General features: G+C 40.6%; 1 protein-coding gene across 1 annotated transcript in view; it reads left to right on the top strand.

Annotated features, from left to right (window-relative positions):
- Positions 1-25,569, top strand: part of MACROD2 (mono-ADP ribosylhydrolase 2) — a gene marked incomplete at its 3' end in the record, with an annotated part of 3,247,744 nt that overhangs the window by 3,068,395 nt on the left and 153,780 nt on the right. The window contains 6 exon segments of the mRNA XM_082250969.1: positions 3,215-3,256; positions 6,881-6,919; positions 13,261-13,299; positions 13,624-13,659; positions 20,928-20,969; positions 21,608-21,655. Of these exon segments, the coding sequence (XP_082107095.1) occupies positions 3,215-3,256; positions 6,881-6,919; positions 13,261-13,299; positions 13,624-13,659; positions 20,928-20,969; positions 21,608-21,655 (246 nt within the window).

Genomic DNA, 25,569 nt, shown 5'->3' with positions numbered 1-25,569 from the left:
ACTCTACTTAGCCAGTTTTGTGATTCATACACCTCTGCGACAATGCATGGCAAACAAAATGATCAGCTATTTCCTGATTTAGAATTTTAGCTCATTTAACAATTTAACAGACTGTGAATTAGAATTGTGATAATTTTGAGTCAATTGTTTAATGGTCAGTGAGGAGGTGTATTAGCAGTACTCAGTTTGCTTTCTTTTACACACCCAAAAATGTTAACCACTATAATGTAGGTCTGTCAAAAATCTGTATTAGACTCTAATTTGTAGTGTGCTAGAAAAAATTGTTTAGCTGTTAGTGTAGGGAAATTGGCTTGGCTAAGAGCCAAGCCTTGGTTTTGAATCTGGGTCTGGGATTAGTTACTCAGGGGCTGGATGACTCATCTGACAGCTCTTCTGGTGCCTCCCCCTGTTTTCTGGAACATTGGAGAATGTTTTAGATGTAGTGGGTGGAGGCTAGGAGGGGCTGCCAAGCATATTTATGAGGACCCTGGCTAATCCCCAGCAAAAAGGGCTGGCAGGGGGCAGATCACCTCAAAAATAGTTATGATTTATGCCAGCAGGGGCAGTCGGGTGGAAGATGGAGTTGGAGTGCTGAAGAGGCTGTTGCAGGGTGCCCCCCGGGTCTGGGGCTTGGGTGTTAGAAGGATCCCCCACATGGAGGAAGCCCTTCCTGTAGCACAGGAGCATGGAGAGAGGAAAGCAGGTCAGCACATCTGGGAGATCTCTTAAAAATCAGACAGGTGGGCTAGTGAGTGTCAGTCTGGAGGACTGTAGCGAGCCTGCCAGTCTGAAGGACTGTGTGGAGAAGTTAGCCTGGAGGGCTAGTGAAAGGGGCAGCTGCAGCCAGGTGGGTTTCTTCAGGTGCCTGAAGAGGTTGTGCTGGGATCAGTTGCCACAGGAATGAATAATGGTGGACACTGAACCTTTGCTACACAACTAAGGGGCCTCGTGTTTCTGCCTACAAAGGGCTAGTGCTTTTTAATCTGATTGAGCGCTTTTGTTATATCTTCACAAGTGTCCCAGTTGAGTTCTGCAAGCAAGTCTGTGCTGGAGGAAGACATTGAGTGTATATAGGACTGTATATAGGAAGAGTTCTCCCTAAAGTTGTTCTGAAGTCAAGTGGGCATCCCATAATTTCCAATCCCTACGCAAGATATTATCCCTCAATAAATACCAAAAACAAAGTCACGGACTGTTCTCTTGCCTGTGGAAATTCGGTGTGACTGGCCGTGCAGGGTGGGGGATCCCAGTTCATCTACGGCCCTTAAGAGGGTGTACTACATATTGTTCCTAAAATGGAATTCCAGTCAAAAATATAAATCTACCCTTCATTTATTTGATAAATAATAAAAACTTTTGTACTTTTTGGATTGCTTAATGGATGATTAGAAAAAAACTGTCTAACCAAGCCATTCAGCAGCCCTCGTCGATGTGACCGACAATGTTTATTCTGTGCAGCTGAATATGGCTGCTCACTGAAACTTCCTAGTAGCTTTGTTAGTCACTGCCAGCCAGCCAGCCAGTCCTGCCCTGTCAGCCCCATCCACCCAGTCCCACCTTGTCCATGATCATATCAGAGCTTTTATAGGAATGAGCACACAGAATCGTGCACATTCATGAGCGAGCTTTGACAGGAAACGGGTCTCCTGGAAATGGCGTTCTGCTCTATACATGCCTTTCATTGCACAAAGCACGGGGGATTGTGATCACTTGACGGGGAATACTTCAACCCAAGAAAGGTAGAAGAACAGAATTTTTTGTATTTTGGGGCATATAAATTACGTTGTACTGCAATAATAACTACATTTAACAATTTAGGGCAGTAAGGATTTACAACCACTTTAGAGCGTATGTAAACCCTTTGTTTTGTTTTTTTTAGAATCCATCAAAAATTAAGTAGGAACCTTGGGGTACACCACTAATAGCTTTATATAATTGAGAATATGAATGAATAATAACTACTCACTGAATTTTGTTTTTAGCCAAACTGAATTTTTGTATGTCTGTAGACTTCAAAACAGTATTAAACCCAAATACAAACATTTATTTTATTGCAGCTTACCAATTCTTAGATGTAATGGCTGTATTTTCTTTTTTAGGTTTTCTTTCTTTTATTTTCATCTGGTAATCCAGCCAGTGAGTTTAGTTGTTTTTCACAGCACAAACTCCGCAGAAGAATGTATCAGTTTACATGGATGAGATAAACCGTTCAACGCTGACAGGGATGCATGAAATGATCAGCATTTATTTATTCATGCAAATCCTTTATCCCAAAAGGGGAAAAATGTCTGTTGCAACTGATTAAAAGTTTAAGCTGGAATTTGGCTTCAATTTCTTAGTTGTTCAAAATCTGCTAATACGTTTATCACTCAGGCCTCCCGTGTAGGCATGTTAACTATTTTGGGACCAAAGTCCTTGTAATCTGCTTTAAAGGCCCTTTCCCACCCAAAATCTCCCACAGCCTTCAAATTCCAGGTCCCAAACGAGGATTTACCAATCCTTGGGAAAACTTTAAATCAGTCCTCTCCACTGAGGACTGAACTACACTGGAACCCCTCACCCTGCATGAATGAGGACTGAACTACACTGGAACCCCTCACCCTGCATGAATGAGGACCCCTGAGTACTCAAAACCTCTCTTATTGTCCCCCTTAAAATAACTTTGAACCAAATTATGGGGAAACATACCTGCCTTTCAAGACCCATCCGTAAACGTTTCTGGGCAATTTCAGTTTTGAGTCATTAGGCTTCTTTTAGAGCTACGTCAATACTATGTCAATACTGTCCCCATTATGGAATTGAGCTCCCTCATTTTTCTCTTTTATACATGGTAGTCAAGGTAGACAAGGTAGGTCAATAAATGTGCCTTCTCTTTGTCCCCAGTCACCAACTCTAAATGTGAAGGTCCTACATGCTCAGACCTTATCTTTTATGCTATTAATATATTCAAAGAATTTGGGAGGGGATATAGCCTACTCTCTTTTGAAGCCTGTTATTTGTTTAGAATTTTTGCCTTGATTACCTTTTTACATATTCTGTTATATTTATCTAATTTTTAAATTATGATAGTGTTCCTTCTTCTTTTAAATGTCCTTTTTTTATTATTTATAGCTTCTTGGGCATGAGCCACCGTTTTATTTGTAGGCTTTTAAACTTATTGAATATGAGAATATATCTTGCAGTGAAGTAATTTTTACTGTTTTTGTATTTTTAGTAGATGACTCAGATGAAATTAAGGAAAATGCAGATGAATCGGGTGAGTATTTTGCAGTAAACAGTTAAACTTTTGTCATATGCTTTGAACATTCTTCTTCAGCGGTACCAAGAGTCAAATCTGTCTACCACAGCTTTACAAAATCAAGTGACAGAAGAGCCTGTAAACCTAGATGGAACCTGCGCAAGTGTTAAATGTTTTTTTTTTTTAAATTCTAGTGATTGGGAAAGTAGATAAAAATGAATCATATGCAATATAATGTAATCAATGGCATTCTGATGTGGGTGGTCCACATTGAGTACCACCACTTAGAGGATGTCCTGGAGTTGCCCCCTGTGACTTGCAGAGTGGCCGTAGTGTGCTGGGTGCTAAAACACTTTGTTTCAGCACCTGGCACTGAAAAAAGGGAGAGCTGTCAAGGGGGAGTGATATCTGTCTGATAGTAGAAATAAAGTCCTGGCCAATAGGCAGAGACAGCAGTGCAGGAACACGTGGTCAGGTAAATAAGCTGCTGAGAATCAATGCTGGAGGTGGGTGAGGGGGGGGGGTTGTTTGAGATCTATTACAGCCTAAGAATGCTAATAACGACCAAAGCTGGGTGAGGAGGGTCTCCTCTTACAGCCTAAAGCTGACCATTAACTACAGTACTTTGGGCTCAATACGGACTCCAACCTTCCATCCTCAGCTGACTGTTTCTCAAGCAAATGGCAGGATTTTCTAGATTCGCTACCCAAAAATGTCAGCTCTGCTCTGGTAGTGGACGATTTTGTATATGCTGCTCCTGGGTAGGGAATTTCGTGCTGTAGCTTAGGTGTCTTCTCCAACATCCTTTTACCTCACCTATACCCTTCTTTATATCCCTTCCCCTTCACCTTTGATCCGCCCCTTCTTCCCTTTTTTTCCAATGTTTACCCCCCATGGCATCAATGCCATCCAAGAACATAAGATCCATCCAACTAGGGTTCTAGTATGACAGTTTCGTTTGATTTTGGAATGTTTACATGATGTCCCCCCCGGGTCAGATATGAGCTCTTCCCTTGCTCGGCTTCTGACTCAGAAAAATGTTAAAATGTATTGTTCAATGAATGTATTGCACATTGAATTTAATAAAGTTTCTAAAAAAAAAAAAAAACTACAGTACTTTGAAATTTTTTGCTTTAAAAATTTTTAATTTTCTAATCATTTGTGGGTTTAAATCAACATTTTTATTCAACCACATGAAAGGAAATTTGTAAAAGTAGGATAGAGATTTTTTTTCTTGAACACATTTCTAATAGGGAATGTAGTTTTCATTAAGGAAATTACATTCATTATAAAATATAATTTTAAAAGTAAATAAAAATTATGAAGTACTTTTGAACAACATTCATTAAGTCATCAAATTTGTATTCATATAAATATTCACAGAAACATTTCTTCAAACACTTACTAGTATATGGTCAGCCCAATACTGACACTTACACCAAGGATGGGGAAATACATTTCCCCCACATTACAAGCCATACAACAAAAAGCAACGCCAATTTAGCTTCCATTTCCTTGCATTCAGTAGGCATAATATGGCACATTTTTCATCATCATCTATTTAAAGTTTCCTTCCTAACTATTTTCACATGTTTGCAACTATGACAGACATAGCCTCTTTGAGCTCCTGCATGTCAAACAGATTGATATGCTATGTTTAGTATCGCTGCATGAAGTTGCAATCTCACTTACAACTGATGCTGTGAGCCCTTTGTTTGCCAGTTCTGCTTCTACCCCTATTGTGAATGATGTTTATTTTTAGGGTTGTTAAAATAACCTTGTTGTTTGTTTTTTTTGTTTTGTTTTTTTTTAATCATACTTCCTGGGTGCCACATATGCTCGGTGCGCCATTGAATATATATATATATATATATACAATATCTCACAAAAGTGAGTACACCCCTCACATTTTTGTAAATATTTTATTATATCTTTTCATGTGACAACAATGAGGAAATTACACTTTGCTACAATGTAAAGTAGTGAGTGTACAGCTTGTATAACAGTGTAAAATTTGCTGTCCCCTCAAAATAACTCAACACACAGCCCTTAATGTCTAAACCGCTGGTAACAAAAGTGAGTACACCCCTAAGTGAAAATGTCTAAATTGGGCCCAATTAGCCATACCCCCACCCCCCCCCCCCGGTGTCATGTGACTCGTTAGTGTTAAAAGGTCTCAGGTGGGAATGGGGAGCAGGTGTGTTAAATTTGGTGTTATCGCTATCACTCTCTCATACTGGCTTACTGGAAGTTCAACATGGCACCTCTAAGGATCTAAAAAAAGGAACTGTTGCTCTACATAAAGATGGCCTAGGCTAAAAGAAGATTGCCAAGACCCTGAAACTGAGCTGCAGCACGGTGGCCAAGACTATACAGCGGTTTAACAGGACAGGTGCCACTCAGAACAGGCCTTGGTATGGTCGACCACAGAGGTTGAGTGCACTTGCTCAGCGTCATATCCAGAGGTTGTCTTTAGGAAATAGACGTATGAGTGCTGCCAGAATTGCTGTAGAGGTTGAAGGGGTGGGGGGGTCAGCCTGTCAGTGCTCAGACCATATGCTGCACACTACATCAAATTAGTCTGCATGGCTGTCATCCCAGAAGGAAGCCTCTTCTAAAGATGATGCAAAAGAAAGCCTGCAAACCCTTTGCTGAAGACAAGCAGACTAAGGACATGGATTTCTGTAACCATGTCCTGTGGTGATGGGACCAAGATAAACGTATTTGGTTCAGATGGTGTCAAGCTTGTGTGGTGGCGGAAACCAGGTGAGGAGTACAAAGAACAAGTGTGTCTTGCCTACAGTCAAGAATGGTGGTGGGAGTGTCATGGTCTGGGGCTGCATGAGTGCTGCCGGCACTGGGGTGCTACAGTTCATTGAGGAAACCATGAATGCCAACATGTATTATGACATACTGAAGCAGAGCACGATCCCCTTCCTTTGGGGACTGAGCTGCAGGGCAGTATTCCAACATGATAATGACCCTAAACACACCTCCAAGATGACCACTGCCTTACTAAAGAAGCTGAAGGTAAAGGTGATGGACTGGCCAAGCATGTCTCCAGACCTAAACCCTATTTAGCATCTATGGGGCATCCTCAAACAGAAGGCGGAGGAGTGCAAGATCTCTAACATCCACCAGCTCTGTGATGTCATCATGGAGGAGTGGAAGAGGACTCCAGTGGCAACCTGTGAAGCTCTGGTGAACTCCATGTCCAAGAAAATAAGGGTGGCCACAAAAAATATTGACACTTTGGGCCCAATTTGGACATTTTCACTTAGGGGTGTACTCACTTTTGTTGCCAGCCGTTTAGACATTAATGGCTGTGTGTTGAGTTATTTTGAGGGGGCCGCAAATTTACACTGTTATACAAGCTGTACACTCACTTCTTTACATTATAAAGACATTTACATTATAGCAAAGTGTAATTTCTTCAGTGTTGTCACATGAAAAGATATAATAAAGATATAATAAAATATTTACAACAATGTGAGATACTCTGTGTGTGTGTGTGTATGTATATATATATATATATATATATATATATATATATAATCTATACTGTATTGTAAAGATTTTTGCATTATTTGGTTATTCAGACCTGGTTCATTTTTTAAAGGCAGTCTTTATGTATGTTAACAGATGATGCAAGTAAAATTAAAGAACCCGGCCAAGATTCAGGTGATTATGAGATTGCATTAAATTCGCAAATATTTAATGTAATTTGAATGATTTTCTTCCTTATTTTAGCTTTAGTGTAATTGACATTTAACAGGCTTGCACCACTACCCAAAACTTTCAGAATCTTTTTTAAAAAAAGTGTCTGGACCTGTACTTTTATAATTACTCAGGATGAGCTTTGGGTTTGGGTTGCACACCCAAGCTGTTTGGAAAAATAGAAAACTAATGTGGTCCTTTGCCACTACAGCAACCAAAAAATAAAAATGCACTTATTTGACTCTGAATTGGGGTTAGGTGGCTTAGAAGGGCCATAATTGAGGGTCTTCCTATGTCTCAGCCCCTCCCTATAAAAAATTAGGATTCCCAGCAGTGTATGTTGAAGACAGTAGATATGGAGGTCTGACAAAATGTTTACTGCTATACCAAACCGTGCTATAAACAGTAAGTGTTTTTTTTTTGAAAGCTTGGAGCAGATAGGGATAGCTGATGGAGTGTTTGCAGGGAAAGAAAATTGCTAGTAGACTATACAGTGTTGAAAATTGCTTTACATGGTGCTCTATTAGACGCGTCCAATCAGTTTCGGTCTGAATACTTATTCAGACTCATTTTTGGTTATTTGGAGATTCAGATGTATCCAAATTCCTAAATGAAATAGTAACGCATTTTGTTGAAATGTGCTAAAATTAATTTTGTTTGTTTTCCAACAAATTCCAAATTTTTGAAATTCAGATTGTTCGGAAAATGATCGACCAATTCAAATTCTGTGTAAAGAATAGCTGCATGCTCGGATAAGGGCCTGGTATGGATTTTGGGGGGGAACCCCATGCTATTTTTTTTTTTATTTTTGGAATGGGGTTCCTCTCAAAATCCATACCAGACTCAAAAGATCTGGTATTGATTGGGGGAGGGACCCTACGCAGCTGTTTTTTTTCAGAATTTTCAATTGCCGGCATTGTTTTGCTTACATTTCAGCTGTCAGTGGGGAAGCCCGCTGACAGCTGATGAGTCCTCAGTTGTTAAGGACACGCTGCTTAACAACCAGCTATTCTTCACACAGAATTCAAATTAATCAATAATTTTTCGACCAATCGGAATTTGAATCCCGAAAATTTGTAATTTGTTAGAACATTAATAAGAGAAACAACATTTAACAAAAAATAAACTAAACTAAACAAATTCCAAAAAGAATTAACTAAGCAAATTTAGTAACATAATAAATCTATCCAAAATGAAACAAAACTAATTTTTCCATTCTGAATGTCTATGCTGTATTTCTGGCTTCTTTCAGTGAAATAATACAATCTAATTTTGAACTGCTTACTCATACCTCCCAACTTTTTGAGACGGGAAAGAGGGACACCTATAAGCAACACTATATGTGCATAGGACACACCCTCTTCCACGCCCCTAAAGGAGAATTTTACACAAAAAAATTATTAGCTAAACGCACGGGTGCTTTTTCTTTTATTTCTTTCTTTTTTTCTTTTTCTTTTACCACTACTATTCCTTTATACTGACTTTTGAGATTTACAAATGCAGTAATTTAGAATTTGGATAATGTTTAGCACTGTGAAAGATAAATAGTGCATTTTATATACAACTATATAGATCAAACCAAAATGAGGGACAAATGAGGAGGACAGAGGGACCTTGTTCCAAATCAGGGACAGTCTCTCGAAATCATTGACAGTTAAAAGCTATGGCTTACATACTTTCTAGTGAGTCTGTATGATATTTCTGGCTGTTGTCTCAGAACTAAAACACTTTAATTTTTATTTCATGGTACCTGATCTCTCCCTCTTAAACTACTAAATAGTGTATGTCAAATGTACAATATTTTTGTATATAACACTCTAATCTTTATTTCTTGATTAAAACCATCCTGGTCTCTCCCTCCTAAACCGTGGCCTTCTAAAGCTTCTTCATATGACTTTACAATAGTTCTGGCTTTTTATCTTAAAGCTGATTATGTATTATGCATTGAGATTGTGCAATATTTCTGGCTACGGTCTATGAAAAAGTACACTCTAATTTATATTTCTTCATAAAATCTGCCTAATCTACAGATATCCCTCTGAAAAAGTGGCCTATTATAGCCTCTTACATACTGTGCACCAACTGTACTGTGTACATCAAATATTTCTGGCTATTTCCTCTGAAAATGTATTTTTTTTTTTGTTTAATTCAGTGCTAAATACTAACTTTTTATTTGATGGCTTCAATAAGAAAATTCTCTTTAATCATCTGCTCTATAACTCTGTTGTATGTGTTAGTTATAGTTTACTTTTCTCTTCCATTGGGTTCTTTGAGTGACACTTCCAAATCCTTTGAAACTATAGTATATACCCTTACATTGTGCTATCAAGGCCCTCTCTCCACATTGTCAGAAGAGCTCAGAAAAGCAGTGGGGCCATATCAAAAAGGCATTTTACATCAGAGAAACATGTGCATTATACACCTAGAGAACTCCCTGTGGCTCTCATCACCATTGCGGGGCCAGAGTCTGAGCTGGTGGACCTGTCTTGCAAAGAACACGTTTAAATTCTTGCATATGTCTAAGAAATGTTTGTTTTAAAGCAGTGCCCATGTTGCATTGCTGTTGTCCTTTCCTGTGTTTTCTTCAAAAAGGGAAGCTTTACAATGGGAATTTTTTTTATCTATGTATATATAAAACGCTGTTGTAAAAGCAACACAAAAATACCTATTGCCTCACCACCCAGAACCTCTGCCTTTCACTTTAGGCCTTGTGTTTTTTCTTTTTTTTTTTTTAAACAGGATTTACTAAATGTAATAGCAGCCATGGCAAACAGCAGGCAAACAAAATTGGGGGTGCTTTGGTGCACAGTATTGTTGCACAAGTATGCACTGACATGCTACATAAAAAATGCAATTTGCCTGTGTTTGCAAGATCTGACTAACCAAAGCCACCTTGTGGGGAGGCAACCAACCTATACCTTTAAGTTTTTTCTGAGCAGCTATGCCTATAGTGCACCAGATCAAACCACCGTCAGGAAATGAGGCAAAGAGCTTCTTTGCCATGCACCCTTAGAGTGGTTCACTTAATTCTCCCTCTTGGATGTTGGTAGTGGATCTCCCACATTTTTCCCCTTGTGATGGGGAGGGGTGAACTCTCCTCCTTGAAACCTTCCAAAATCTTCCTCCTCCTCTGCCAACACCCCTTACTCCTCCTACCGACCAGCATGATTTTAGCAGAAATGGCTTACTGTTTAAAATTTAGCACTGTCCCCTTGAAGGCTGCTGAATTTTCACACTTTTGGATTCCTCTGGGTTACTCATAGCAACTGCATGCAGAATCTTAACACTTTACTTTCTTGGCTCAGTCAATGAACAGTCTAGGGTTTGTTGTTTTTGTTGTTTTATTTGATATTGGGATGGGAGAAGGGATGAGTGGGATACTCCAACACTTGAACTATTCATAATGTTGAGGACTTCTATCTGAGAATGCGGCCAGGCCGCAGCTTCATCCTGCCAATAGATTAAACTGAAGTAATGTTCCTGAAGTACTTATCTTCAGGGCACTCGCCTAATACCCCCTTTCTATACACCAGCTGACACCCATCCTCTGATTACTCTACTCTGGAGTGGCCCCCTTCCTGGTCAGGCCCTTAGGCACGATCCTCTGTACTCCCGATACTGCTTTCCAGGTTCTCCAGTGCCTCAACTCCTCCTGGTCAGCTCTCCTGGACCTCTGGGTTCAGCTCCACTCTTCTGGCTCACCAGGCCAACTTCTGTGACCATATTCCAACCACTGTAGAAGGGGAGGCAGCCGCCACTCTCCTTCCAGGACTCTGCTCACCAGCCAAAGACCTTGAGCACATGTGCCCCTGGCTATTTATACTACACCCCACAATGCATCGAGACAGCAGTCTGTGCCAATCCCTGGGGCTGTATAAAAGCCTGTGTACTCATTGGCCAGGTTTCCTCTACTATCCAATGTGCCTCCCCATTGGATCAGTGAGGAAAGTCCCTCAGACCACATGAATTACACACTGAGCGCATTGAGCAGACCTAACTCACAGATCCTGCTCCCTGTTAAGCAGAGAGAAATATAGAATTTACCTGCTGCTCCCCTGATAGGCAAATAGAGCCCAAAACTATACTCCCTCTCTAGCACCTACCTAGGAGGGTGCTACAAAAATATTGGTGGCTGGCTGGTATGCACCTTTGAGATGGAATGCATGCCTTTTGCTTCCGACTTGCTAATTTAGGTGGTGCTCCCACTGAGCTCTTTGGTGCATAGATTTGTTTCAGTTTGCATGTGTTAATCAAAATGCTGGAACTTTTACCTTGGCTGATACACTACAGGCAGAGGCTGCAGACCACAATAATATTGTTGGCAGTGGATAGAGTAGAAAAAAAAAAGTAAAGTCCACACTGCAGAGATATTTCAGTTTGCCTATTCAAGTGCTTTTGCATACTGTCCTGACGGTAGTCGGTTTCTAACAAACACATACATAAAGTCTACTGTATATGTTGAGAATAATTGAGGATGCAGAGATGAGAGGGGATTCAGGAAATGGGGGGGCTGGGGTTTTGAAGTTTTTTGTGCACTCTGTTTTGATATTTTATTAAACTTTTAAGACAATACAGTGTGGTACTACAAAAAAGGTAGCTCACAAACTATACTATTAGGCCTTCTTCACACTGCCGCATGGATCAGATCACAGCAGGGGTTTGATGCGTCCCTGTTCATTGTTTCAGGTCCAATTTTAGTCTGAATTTTTGGCTAAATTCGAACCTGAAATGGACCAGAAGATGCACAGGACCCCTGTGCAATTTGCACCGAAAAGATATGTGAACCGGCTCCATAGAGAGTCAGTCACAATCTCCTAACATGCGAATTGGATGCGGAAAAATCCACATCCAATTCGCAATAGTGTGAACCCAGCCTGAAACTGTTGTGCAAGTGGCCAATCTGTGTGAAGTTGAGAGTTTTAGCTTTATTTTTTTTAAGCGGAAACTTTCCAATATGTTTTAGATATGTTGTGGCTCCTGCTTCCACTGGTCAATGCAGGCATGTTACTGCTGTTAAAAAAAAAAAAAAAGAAAGAAATTTGTATCACAGTCAAAATAACCTTAAAAAGACTATTATTTTAAATTGAACTGAATCAGATCGAGATGCTGCTGATGTATTTATGCCAAACAATAATGTAAAGGTATAAAATAAATGTGATGCCAGAATACAGTTTTACGGATACTGTCAGTGCCAATTGTACTATTCTGTAACACCACATCCTAAAGACGTCTCCCAGGCATATACTGTTGCTGTTTGTTGCCCTTGAAGTCACATAAAAGCGAACCCCCTGTTGTACAATATATACTGTACATATTTGCATTGGTCTTCCATCCCTTTTGTTTGACGGGCCCTTCACTATTAAAAATGGTCAGAATTGATTTTCAAGACCCCCCCCCTACTCCAAAGACCTCAGTGGAGTTCAGATTAAAGTTCACACAGTTCTCTGACTTTACAATGGGTTCAATGTAAAGCCTGTAAACTAAACCCGGGCCAATTTGTTCATCCCTACTATATTTCATTAATTACACAGTTTCTTTGGAGGAGTCTCAAGCACAAATTAAATGTTAAAATGGTTATTTTGTAAGTACCTTAAGACCCAGCATGAATAAAGAATACAGAGCCTTGGTGACTTGACAAGATCTACAGTCATTTGAACTCACCAAAAAGACCAAGAATGGATTTTTTTTTGTACTTTAATCCAGGTTTTAGGTCTATGGAATATGTTTTTGCAGGCTTTTTAAAGGTCAAGCCACTGTACACTTTTTACTAACCCTGACTTCTCAAGTAGCTGGAATTACACTGACTAGCAAGGTAGGGCTAATGTGTGGCAAGGCTAGGGCTAAAGAAGTATATAGCAAAATATAGGGGTGTACCAATTATCAAATGTTACAATTTAGGCTACTGTGACAGGACATAATTTCATTTGTGTGCTAAACTTGCTCTCTTTCCTAGACTGTGCTTGAGTCCACTTTTTATTAATTCAAGGGAAAGTATCCTATTGCTAGTGACCACAGGAAGGACTAACCGCAATTCATATATGAACCAATTTATGTAGTTACATTTGGTGGGAAAAACCTACACATGAGTTGTAGATCTCAGAAGAGACCCAACACAAACATTAACAGCATTATTATTTATTTATTTTTTTTGAAGTTTCAGATACTGGAAACATGTTCACAATTAAGACTATTACCTTGACAGTGACACATCCTTCTATGCAATGATGTAAAGACACTAAAGATTTTGCAGTATTTTATTACTTCATTTTAAAAATCTGATCTTTCTTTTTTACTTATGTTAACAGATGTCTCAGATGACATGACAGAACCTAGTCAAGAACAAGGTGAGGATAAGATTATACACTTTGGATAAAGTATTTGGATTTACAGTCTTGCACATCTCTGCATGGCCAGATCAATTAATGTTGGGTTTAGATTATTTCATGTTTAACCTTGATTCCTCCATACAAGTAACAATGAATGCATGGCAAACGCACCTCAGACACCCATGTACATTGGCCCATAGTGTCACAAGGATGTAATCTAGGTGCTGTAGGTGTTGACATGACCACTTAAAGTAATTAAAGAATGCACAGAGAGGGCCTACTTATTTTTTTTTTTCTATGTCTTTCTTTTAATTGTCACAAATTTTCTGTTTCTGTATTTAGCTAAAAGCAATATGACAGGAGCTGTCTTACAATCAGGTAAGATTGCTTTAAATTTGCTAACTTTTCCAAGAGGGATTAGGAATGTCAACTTTTTGTTGGTTTAACAGATTTAAATGTGTAAACCTTGATTGTTTTTAATTTCAAGGCCCAAATTACAATACTTTAAACTTTTCATTGTAAAATTGTATATAACTAATATTATATAACATATGATGCATAGAGCCAATTTATGTGTTGTCAGCAACTCCTGCCTGTGTGGCCTACTTTATGCTCTAGACCATTGATTCTCAACCTTAGTGGGACCAGGCCCAAGTAAATTCTTCCAGAACATTCCATGCTTCAACAGTAAGAAAAAAAAAAAAAAAGTTAATACTCATTCAGTAAAAATATGGCAATGCTAGAATTATTTTTTTCTTCTCAGAAGAAGGGGAATTATTTTAACAAGAACACTTCTTACAGGGACAGCTGACCAAATCTCTAAGAGGGGAATTTCTCTCACTGGGAGAAATAACTCAAATTTTATGTTGCATCACTGGGAAGGGCACTAATGGGAATTTTGCCTCATGGTACACGGGTAGTAAAGAAATAATCTGATACAGTGTAATATATTGACTGCCAAACCATACTCAAAAAATATCTGCGTACCCACTCGCTAGAAAAGTACCAAAAGGTATAAGCACAAGGAGATCTGGGGACACAGAGGCATCACTATTAGTGGAATAAAAATATAATCTTTAATAAAAAAATAAAATAAAAAACATGTTAATTGTGATTACAATCACTGGGTGGCCGAACCGATCCTTCTATGAGCGCCAAATAACTTTGGCGGCCTGTTGCTCCAGTCCTCCCCCTGTGAGTGGAGAGGCTGATGGTTCACCCTTTAGTCACCCAAGAGCCGTACCTGGTGGACGGACAGCTAGGAGAGTGGGGACCAAGCAGCTGGGGTGTGAGACTGTAGGTATCCCGCCCCCCATCCCAAACTGTTTAAATGGGAGGAGGAGAGGTGAGCCAGGTCAGCAGGAGCTCTCCCTGAGGTTAGCCAGGGCTGCCAGGAAGTGAAAGGATGCGGGGGAACTGAGAGAGAGCAGTGGGGCAAGGTAGAGCCTGACCGAGCCTTGCCTCTGGGGACACAGAGGAAACAGAGCCAGAGAGCCTGTGAACCCCCCACACCCTCCCATGCCTGTCCTACAGGAGATCTTGGGACTGCACTACAGGAACATGATTCCCCATGCTCACCCTGAACAGCTCAACAGGAGACCCCTGTCGGGGATCCCATCAGCCTAAATTTAAAGGAGTAAAGACTTCAGCAACTTGTCATTACAGTGCAAAGTGTGGCCCAAATCAACCCCCTCTTATCTGGACTGATGAGTCTCTCTTTTTATTGAGTTTACCCTGTGAAGTGCGCCACTGAAAGTGAATGAAAGAAATATTGTCTTTGAGCAAAGTTCAGGACATTCAGATATAACATAATAGAAAGACACAGGGAAGAAAACACGTGGAGAGTAGGGTTGAGCGAACCCGGACTGTATTGTTCGGGTTCCTACCGGACTTTTGGGTACTTCGGTACCTGGACCCAAACCAGAACATTTCACTGTATGTTCGGGTACTGTCCATTGTTCGGTAACGTTATTTGATGTTTTGGCGCGGTTTTAATGGTGCGGTTTCAACAGGTGCAAGGCAGCCAATCAGCAAGCATTTAACTAGTGTGCCCTAGAAGCCATCACAGCCATGCCTACTAATGGCATGGCTGTGATTGGCCAGTGCAGCATGTGACCCAGAGTCTATATAAGCTGGGGTCACATAGGGCTGCGCGTCACTCTGCTCAAACTATACTAGGGAGAGGTTCCTGATACTTTTGCTGAGGGAGAGATAGGAGATTACTCTAGGGTCAGGCTGGAGATTGCTTTGAGGGAAAGCATAGTAACAATCTTCTTTAATCAGACAGCGATTTACATTGATTTGATTGTGTGGGGGTGCAGTGCACAATCTTTTTGCCCGGAGGGAGAGATAGGAGATTACTGTAGGGTCAGGCTGGAGATTGCTTTGAGGGAAAGCATAGATAGGAACAATCTTCTTTAATCAGACAGCGATCTACATTGATTGTATTGTGTGGGGGTGCAGTGCACAATCGTTATGCCCTGACCTGAGCCCAGTGAGGAGGAGAAAGGAGAAAAAAGAAAACTTTTATCAGTCTGTTAGGTGGGTGGCGTGTGGTGCTGCACATTTAATGCAAGCTCAGTGCATATGTGTCTGCTTAATCTGCATTTAAACAAGAAAAACATTTCTTCCTTCATATTTAACTTTGACATACAGTCTTTACACAGACACTGCTTTTCTAACCTGCTCTTCAAAAAGCACCAATGTAAGGGGAAAATAATTGTTTTCAGTATTTAGGGGAAAAAAAATATATTTTTCAGTTTTTCATTCAAATGGGTTTTTTTTTTTTTTATTATTCAATAGCTGAACAGAACAACAACAGTATCCAACCTGTTAAGCGTGCGGTGCGTAGCGGCAATTTACTGCAAGCTGAGTGCATATGTGTCTGCTTAATCTGCATTTAAAAAAGAAAAAAACTTTTTTCCTTCATATTTTACTGTGACTTACAGCATTTAGACAGACACTGCATTTCAAATCTGCTTTTCAACAAGCGCCAATTAAGGGGGCAATTATTTATCAGATTTTCATTCATACGTTACAGTGCGATACACCCATTGCATACTGTTGTATTCCGCTTTGCAATAAAAAAAACAATTTAGGGGCAAAAAAAGTTGATTGCGGCCCTGTCTGCATATGTTACAGTGAGATACACCCATTGCATACTGTTGTATTGTGCTTTGCAATAAAAAAACAATTTAGGGGCAAAAAAAGTTGATTGCGGCCCTGTCTGCATATGTTACAGTGAGATACACCCATTGCATACTGTTGTATTGCGCTTTGCAATAAAAAAAACAATTTAGGGGCAAAAAAAGTTGATTGCGGCCCTGTCTGCATATGTTACAGTGACATACATCCATTGCATACTGTTGCATTGCGCTTTGCAATAAAAAAAAAAACATTTTGGGGCAAAAAAAGTTGATTGCGGCCCTGTCTGCATATGTTACAGTGACATACACCCATTTCATACTGTTGTATTGCGCTTTGCAATAAAAAAAAAAACATTTAGGGCCAAAAAAAGTTGATTGCGGCCCTGTCTGCATATGTTACAGTGAGATACACCCATTGCATACTGTTGTATTGCGCTTTGCAATAAAAACCCATTTCGGAGAAGATCCAAAATTCGATAAATATGAGGAGAAGGTCAAATAAGGGACGTGGCATGGGTCAGTGCCTCCACTTCCTTCACATTGTCTCCCACCCAGTCTTCTGCTGAAAGGTCAGAGTTGGCACCTGCAGCCGAAGTCCATCAATCTTTCACCTCACCCCCTTGCAAATCAGTCAAGCAGTCTGAGCCCCAAGTCATGCAGCAGTCTCTTCTTCTTTTTGATGACTCTGTTAGCATGGTTTCCCAGGGCCATCCACCTAACCCTGCCTCAGAAGTGGAAGAGATTGAGTGCACCGATGCCCAACCACTTATGTCTCCAAATGAGTACATGGGAGGACCATCGCAGCACGTCTCGGATGATGACGAAACACAGGTGCCAACTGCTGCAGAATTTCGAATTGTGGAGACCGACAAGGAGAGCAGGGGTGAAGACTGGGTGGAAGACGATGTGGAGGACAATGAGGTCCTCGACGCCACATGGAATGGACGTCATGCAGGTGACCTGAGTGGTTTGGAGGAAGAGGCGGTGGTCGAACAGAGCCACCAGCACAGCAGAAGAGGGAGCAGGGTGCAAAAGCGGAGAGGCCGTGCCCTAGACACTACGCATGCTACTGCCCAACGCAGCAAGGGACCGAGCACCACAAAGCAGCTCACAGGAGTTCCCTAGCGTGGCAGTTCTTCAGACAATGTGATGATGACAGGACACGAGTGGTTTGCACGCTGTGCAATCAGAGCCTGAAGCGAGGAATAAACGTTCTCAACCTGAACACAACCTGCATGACCAGGCATCTAAGTGCAAAGCGCGAGCTGCAGTGGAGTGCACACCTCAAAAACCAAGAAAGGTCTCTGGCTCCTCCTGCTTCCTCTTCTGCTGCTGCAGTCTCGGCCTCTTCATCCACCTCTGTAGTGACAGTGGCACCTGCCACCCCGCAAACAGAGGATCCACCAGCAACACCACCACCTGGGTCACTAACAACCATCTCCACATTGTCCCGTGGAAGCGTTCAGCTTTCTATCTCCCAAACACTGGAGCGGAAGAGGAAGTACCCCCCTATCCACCCGCGATCCCTGGCCCTGAACACCAGCATTTCAAAATTCCTGGCCTTTGAAATGCTGTCATTCCGGCTGGTGGAGACACAGAGTTTTAAAAGCCTTATGGCGGTGGCTGTCCCACAATACGTCGTGCCCAGCCACCACTATTTTTCCAGGCAAGCTATCCCTTCCCTGCACAACCAAGTGGGTGACAAAATCAGGTGTGCACTGTGCAACGCCATCTGTGGCAAGGTCCACCTAAATACAGATACGTGGACCAGTAAACACGGTCAGGGACGTTATATCTCCCTAACAGCACACTGGGTAAATGCAGTGGTGGCTGGGCCTGAGGCGGATAGCAGTTTGGCGCATGTCCTTCCACCACCGAGGATTGCAAGGCGCTTCAGTTTGCCTCCTGTTCCTAACTCCTCCTACTCCGCTTCCTCATCCTCTACCGCCTCCTCTTCCGGTCAGCGTAACACCTTCACCGCGAACTTCAGCACAGCCAGGGCTAAACGACAGCAGGCAGTTTTAAAACTTGCCTGTTTGGGCGAAAAACCACACACAGCTCAGGAGTTGTGGAGGGGCATTGAGCTGCAGACCGATGAGTGGTTGCTGCCAGTGAGCCTCAAGCCCGGCCTGGTGGTGTGCGATAACGGGCAAAATCTCGTAGGAGCTCTGGGCCTAGCTGGTTTGACACACATCCCTTGCCTGGCGCATGTGCTGAATTTGGTGGTGCAGAGGTTCCTTAGAAATTATCCCCCGATATGTCAGAGCTGCTGCAGAAAGTGCGGGCCGTCTGTGCGCACTTTTGGCGTTCTCACCCTGCTGCTGCTCGCCTCATATGTGGCGTGCCCACAAGGTGGAACTCCACCTTGCACATGCTGGCCAGACTGTGTGGGTGTGTCTCATGTGGCCCCCCTATACATTTCTGGTCACTCTGTTGGTTTTAAAAGTGTTTTTTGGGGGCTACACATACTGCCCTTTGAACTTATTAGCTTATTAGGGATGTTCCCCTCACCATGCTAACCCTTAATGTTACTTTCCTTGTCATCATGAATTCTTCTAGCTATGTGTCTGTGTTAGTGGCTTTGTGATGTAAAGAACTATTACTGGTCTTACAAAGGGTTACGGTGGTGTTGAGGTCCAAAGTGGGTTTTGTACTTTTGCCTCAACCAGGACATTGTTCTTCCATCCAAGCCATTGTTCTTCCATCCCTCTGTCCAGCTCAAGTGCTTCAAAAGATTTTCCTTTATTGTCTGAGAGTAGTTTGTGCTCTGCATGCTTACCTTGCAGTCACTGTTTCCATTGGAAAGACTGACCCTCTCTTTGTCATCCTTAATAGTCCCCGTTAAGGGAAACAAGTTACCCGCTTCTCCATGACTAGGCAGATTATTATTCAAGCTTATAGTCCTAATCCTTTATTGCCTGAAGATAAAACAAATCTTAACGCCTGAATGCAGTTTTGCAACTTTGGCATGTGATAATAAAACTGTAGATATTGCATCTATATAGTGTAGCCAGGTGAATTATACCTTTGGGCTTACAAATTGTGGTAAATGGTAATGGATAGTTCCTTATTGTTTTTTCATTATCAAAGGAAAACTGTCCCAAAATAGAATTTTTTTTTATTTAGCTGTATATTTTTTGCAAAATAATATAACATGACATAAATAAATAAATAACATAACATGACCCACCTCCTACTCTTGATGATTACAACAATACCATACAGGGTATATGTGTATATTTTTTTGTTGTTTGTACCAATAGTTGGGCCAGAAAATAATAGTTATAACACTGTGCTTTTTGAAGTCCCATTTGTCTCTGATTCCTGTGTCCTGTGTGACATCAGTTTCTTGAAATCCGTTGAGGGACACAGGCCCCACCATTTTGTGTTCATGGTCTTGTTCTGCTTGGTTACAAAACTAAAGTCTACTTGGAGTAGAAAGGGTTATACTGGACTGGTCACTATTTTTTTGCCAGTGTCCAAATCCTTATGTAGGCAGCAGTATAAACCCAATTGTCTCTGAATCCTGTGTCCTTCAATGAACTTCAAGAAGATTTTATATTAGGTTGAAAAATCTGAAGCAAATTTTTTAAAGCAAAACATAAAGTTCCTATTTTTTTCATTAACATTGTTTAATTATGAATATTTTCTTGCACTGGTTGCATTGTCCACAAATGAATGTGGATGTAGATAGAGGCCCAAAGCCATGATGTATGTCTGATGTGTTTCCTCTTCAAAGACCCAGAGGCTGGCTTCTGATCTTTGCACCTGTGTTATCGTGTGTTTTTTAGAGCATTGGGCAGGTCTGTTGCCAAGCACTGGCAAATCCATGATATGAACTTTTTTAAACAATGCATGTCAATACATTACCTCAACCAGCAACCTCAAGCGTAAGGGCAAGACCGTGTGCATAAGTTGAAATGTGTTAAAACACAGAGGTGTAAATGAGTTCTTAAGTGAACCTGTGTCCAAATAGGGCAAAGCAACAAGTTCATTTTTTTTCAGCCTTCACAGCTACACATACCTACTATCCCTTCCTTTCCGTTGCCATAAGTGACAGTACAGTGTGCCTGAGGAGTCAATTGGCAAGCACCTGCACTGTCACATGCCCCATCATGCCTAGCAGTAGAGGGTATTTTACTTTTAGTGGGCAAACGAGGCAACAGAAGAGCAAAGGGAAGATAAATATATGCCACTGGTTGTACACCTTCAAGGGGAGCTTATTGCTTTACACATGCAGGGAAAAGCACAGGTTTGCTTTAATAAAGAATATGTTTTGTTTATTCCATAAGCAGGCTATAAAATGTATAGGCACACTGTAAAAATGATCCCCCCCCCCACTCCTTAACACCAAATGTCAAAAGTATTCAGATGGAAAAGCAGTGTATCAGCTATATCTTTGTAAGATGATCACTGTCATATGTTGGTGACTTTAGTTCACACACTTCAGTGTTAATCAGTTGCTGTTTGCTATTAAAAGTCAGTATTTACGTGTTTTAGCAGGAGGCCCAGAGGACACTGAGAAACCTCATCAGCATGCAGGTAACAAACCTCATACTAGTCCTTTTTTTTTTTTTTGCTGTCGTATACACTCTACCCTGATATTTATTTGTATTGAATAAAGATAGTTTGCTATATACTCAGTGTATCCCAAACCGATTGCTGCCATTTTTTTATTTTCCGTTTTGGATAGAATTAGAAAGTGTTAGAACCTCTACTAGGATTTTAGTACTGTCTGTATCCACATTAAAGAAATTTTCACTCACTTCCTGTCCTGGTGAGCAGAAATAAATGGTCCCTTTTGGGTCACACATAGCTACAAAAAACTGACAGAGGTTCTTATCATTTGTATTTCCAATCAAAACTTAAAAAAAAACATTTCAACTGGAGTTTATTTATATTATAGCATGATCGGATAATAAAGTTCGCTTTTTCTGTACATCTGTTAGGAAGCAACTATAGGTGGTGAAGGCCAATATTTGCAGGAGATTCAAAAATAAAATCTTAAATGCCAAAATCTTGTATCAAAGTATGTTTCTGGTTGTTTCTGGTTGTGTTTTTTTTTTTTTTAACTTACTGCAGTTATTGGGTTTGATTAGGCAAAGGCAAGACTTGTTAATCATAACACAGCTGAATATGTTTCCTTTATTTTACTGATTTTATTTCCCTTTATTTTTTAGTGGAAGTCTCAGATGGAAGTTCTATGAAGAATGTTGTCATAGATCAAGGTTTGTAACATGAAGAACAAGTGTGTTACTTGTTGCCCTGAGATCCAGAAATGTTGAGGAGCTAATGTCTCAGCTTCATACTCACATAATACTAAACCATAATGTAGGTAACACTGTAGGTGTGGATTACAGGAAATAATATAGACATACTGATGTGATTATTTAGGGGTATTATTACCTGCTAGGATAATCATGCACCTGTAGAGAAACAAGTATCTGTTCTAAATGGATCAGTGAACTCAAATATGTATATCTTGTATAATATAAAACTAGCAAATTGCATCTGGAATGTCTAATTGGGAAAGGTGTGTTTTATTTAGTTGTGAGTGTCATTAGTTATGTAGCTTTCACTATGGTGCAAATGGATGTTATAATATTAAGATATTAAGGATGTCTGCATTCAGATAATAATTTAGCATGGCCATCCATACTACAGCCATACATAAACGCTCTAGAAATATTACCAGGTTGGCACATGACTCTACAAAGATCATTGTAGGAATATGGCAGCCAAAGTATTATACTGAGGTTCTTTTACTAAAGGGTTAGATTTAGTTGACTCAGCGTTTAAACAAACCGACTTGCCCAAAAATAATGACCAGGTTTTCCCTGGCCTAGGGCAGGAATTCAGCTCTTCATCTTGATGTCTTGGAAGATCCTAACAATGTATTCCAGCCTGACAAGTTGGTATGAAGTCCTAGACACTTTGTCACTTGATCAATGTAGAGGACTTGGATGCCGGGGAATACTGTTTTCTGATCAGCATTCTGGAACTCCAGGGAATTTGATCATCCCTATAGCACTGAACTTCCTGACTTGAGGGTCAGCCAATTCAGATTCAGTTAGACAATGCCACAGCAATTCTGCATATATCAATCACCAGGAAAGAATCAGAGGCCTTTCCACAAGAGAGGTAGAAAGTACTGCACAGAATTTAATGTTCCAGCTTTTTACCCCAGGGACAAATCCTGACCTTGTAATAATCAGGCTTGGATCAACATTTGGCCCTAAGTATGATAAAGGGGCAAATCTCAGCCCTTTCAATCTTATTCTAAGTGTCGCTAGTTTTCTATTCCTTGGGTAATAGGATGTCTCTTGTGTAACTCCTATTGTAAAACCAGTTGTGACTCCATCTAAATTGAATTTGATTCTGTTGGAGCTTCAAATGCTGTCTTTTGAACCTGTTAGGGATTTTTCTTCCTCCACCCTTGCTGACAAGGTTGCTTCCCTTGTCGCCATCACCTCTGTGAGGTATGTGTCTGAGCTGGTGGCTTTGTCTTGGAAACAACGCTGTCTAGTTTTACACAAATATAAAGTGGTGCTAGGACTCAGCCTCCTTTCTTGCTAAGGTAGTTTCACCATTTCATCTCAAAGAGAACATTTTTCTGATGTCTCTGTCCAGCTACAGGACATCAATTCACTGTATGGATGTAGTTTGCGCTGTATGGTTTTCCTTGTTGCCACTGCTTTTATTGGAAAGACCAACGCTGTCTCTTTTTCATCCCGGACGGTCTCCATAATGTAGAAAAAGCTTCTCGTTCCACCATTTCCCTGTGGCTCAGACAGATCATTTTTAAAGCATATGATATTAAGGACCAGGTTCGGTTCCATCCTTTCTTGTTAAAGCTCCCTCTACTAGATCTGTGGGTGCCTTTTGGGTTTTGTGGTAACAGGCAGCTGTTTCCCATATTTGCAAATCATATCTCTTTCCGCCATCTCTCTTTTTTATTAAAAAATATATATTATTATTTTTTTTTTTTTTGTATGGTTACTGAAAGCTGTTGAGATTTTTTTTTTTTTTTTTAAACTCGCTTTAGTACTAAAAATGTATTTTTGAAAATCTTTTCCAACACTCGGGCTGAATTTCGGGTGACTCTCATATGCAGATTTAAAAAAAAAAAAAAGATGACTTAACTCCACACACACAAACCTCTCTACTGGCCAGTCATTAGGCAGGGTCTCTTTACTAGCCAATAAAAAATCACAGGAAGCAGCATGTTAGTTTGCAGCGCTGCCAGGAAGTGTCAAGGTTTGCATATTAGAGCAATTCAGAGTTTGGGGCTTACTAGGTTTTATTAACAAATACAAAATATGCATGTTTTGCTGGGGAATTAGGCAGTGCATGATCTTTTTCCCCATTGGCTAGTTTTGAGAGATTTGAAAAAGAAACCCACAAATAGTCGAATCCTGGGAGTGGAATGTGATTGGTGCCTATACCCAATTATAAGGGGAGGTGCTTTCAAAAACACACATAAACAATAATAAAAATATGCATTTATTGGACCTATATATTATAAAATACATTACAAGGGCCAATCCCCACTTGTGATGCTATCGATCTGTCCCCATCCCTCCAGAAAGATCCCTCCTCCCCACTTCCTATTCCCAAGGTCCTCCCCTCCCCCATTCCCTCTCACACGAATTCCCTATTCCATAAATAAGCATTTTCAGTGGAAAATCAATATAATTATTTTATTACAGTATTTATACATTCGAAAAAATCTTTTTTTTCTAGTAAAAAAGAAAACCAAACAAAATATAAGCAAACAAATTAAACCAGAGAAATTCGCAACTGAACTTATCTCTGCAGGTCACCATAAAGTGTACCTTTCTATCCCTAAAGTATCCAAGCATTGGGGAATGTTTATAATCTTATCAGTGGTTTCTAACACACCTTTTTTTGCTCATATGCAGTGTTTGACTTTCTATTAAAAGTCAACAGTTAAAGGAGTTGTAAAGGCAGAAGATTTTTTTTTATCTTAATGCATTCTATATTCTATGTTAGGATAAAAAGCCTTCTATATGCAGCAGCCTCCCCAGCAACCCCTAATATTTACTTGAGCCCCATCTCTATCCAACGATGTCCACAAGTCCCTCAGTCATCTGGGACTCTCCCTCCTGACTGGCTAAAACACAGCAGCGGCGCCATGGCTCCCGAGGCTGCCAATCAAAGTCAGCCAATCAGGAGAGAGGGGGTGGGGCCTAACTGCTGCTCTGTATCTGAATGGACACACGGAGCTGCAGCTTGACTTGGGTGCCCCCATAGCAAGCAGTGCTACACATAGATTATACAATTTATTTTTCCTTCCACCACGGGAACAGATGGAACACGATGATCACTGTTAGCTGTTATAGCTGCTGGCAGTGATCGCATAAAACAAATCTGACAGGCTGCCAACCAGCATACCCATATATGTATTGAATCCTTGCCAGTCCCTGCTAACCCAGCCAAGATTTGCTCCATTTATGGCCAGCTTTACCATTTCCCCAGGCAGAGAGCAGTGACATGTAACCGTCACAGAGAGGACAGAGATGTCTTTTGACATGTAGGTTGTGATTGACAACCTTATTTTACCAACTCCATACTGTGCAAGAGTCAAGTTAGTGTTGCGTAGTGGGTGAATAGCTGGGCTCTTGGGGACACACTTTAGCAGGTTAATTAAGGGTCTATTCACCACATGCATTGCATTGCTCCTTCTTTTTTTTTTTTTTTTTTTACTAAATGAACAATATTAAGTGTCACACAGAGGTTTTCTAAAACAGGACAGTGCAAAATTTGGTGCAGCTCTGCTTAGAAACCCAACCAAACAGCTTCTAACTTCAGCTTGTTCAATTAAAGTGTTACTAAACCCACAACAATAAAATCAGTGTGTATATGCAGTTAAGTGTGCTTGTTATACTAAGGGGTTAATCCTCTGTGTTGTGTAAAAAGACTATTGATCCTGTCTCCTCTGATCATTTCCTTCATCCACTGACTTCAATATAATTCCTGATATTTACAGAGCCGGGGGACAGGCTGCAAATGTTCAGTTTGGTGTGTATTGCTAGAGGGCAAAAAAAAAAAAAAAAGGAAGCTGATTGGTTTCTTTGCAGAGCTGCTCCATATTTTGCACCTACAATTTAAGTAAATGAAC

Source organism: Pelophylax lessonae (assembly GCF_965119305.1).
Source record: "Pelophylax lessonae genome assembly, chromosome: 3".
Taxonomy (NCBI): domain Eukaryota; kingdom Metazoa; phylum Chordata; class Amphibia; order Anura; family Ranidae; genus Pelophylax; species Pelophylax lessonae.
This window is presented reverse-complemented; position numbering and strand designations above follow the sequence as displayed.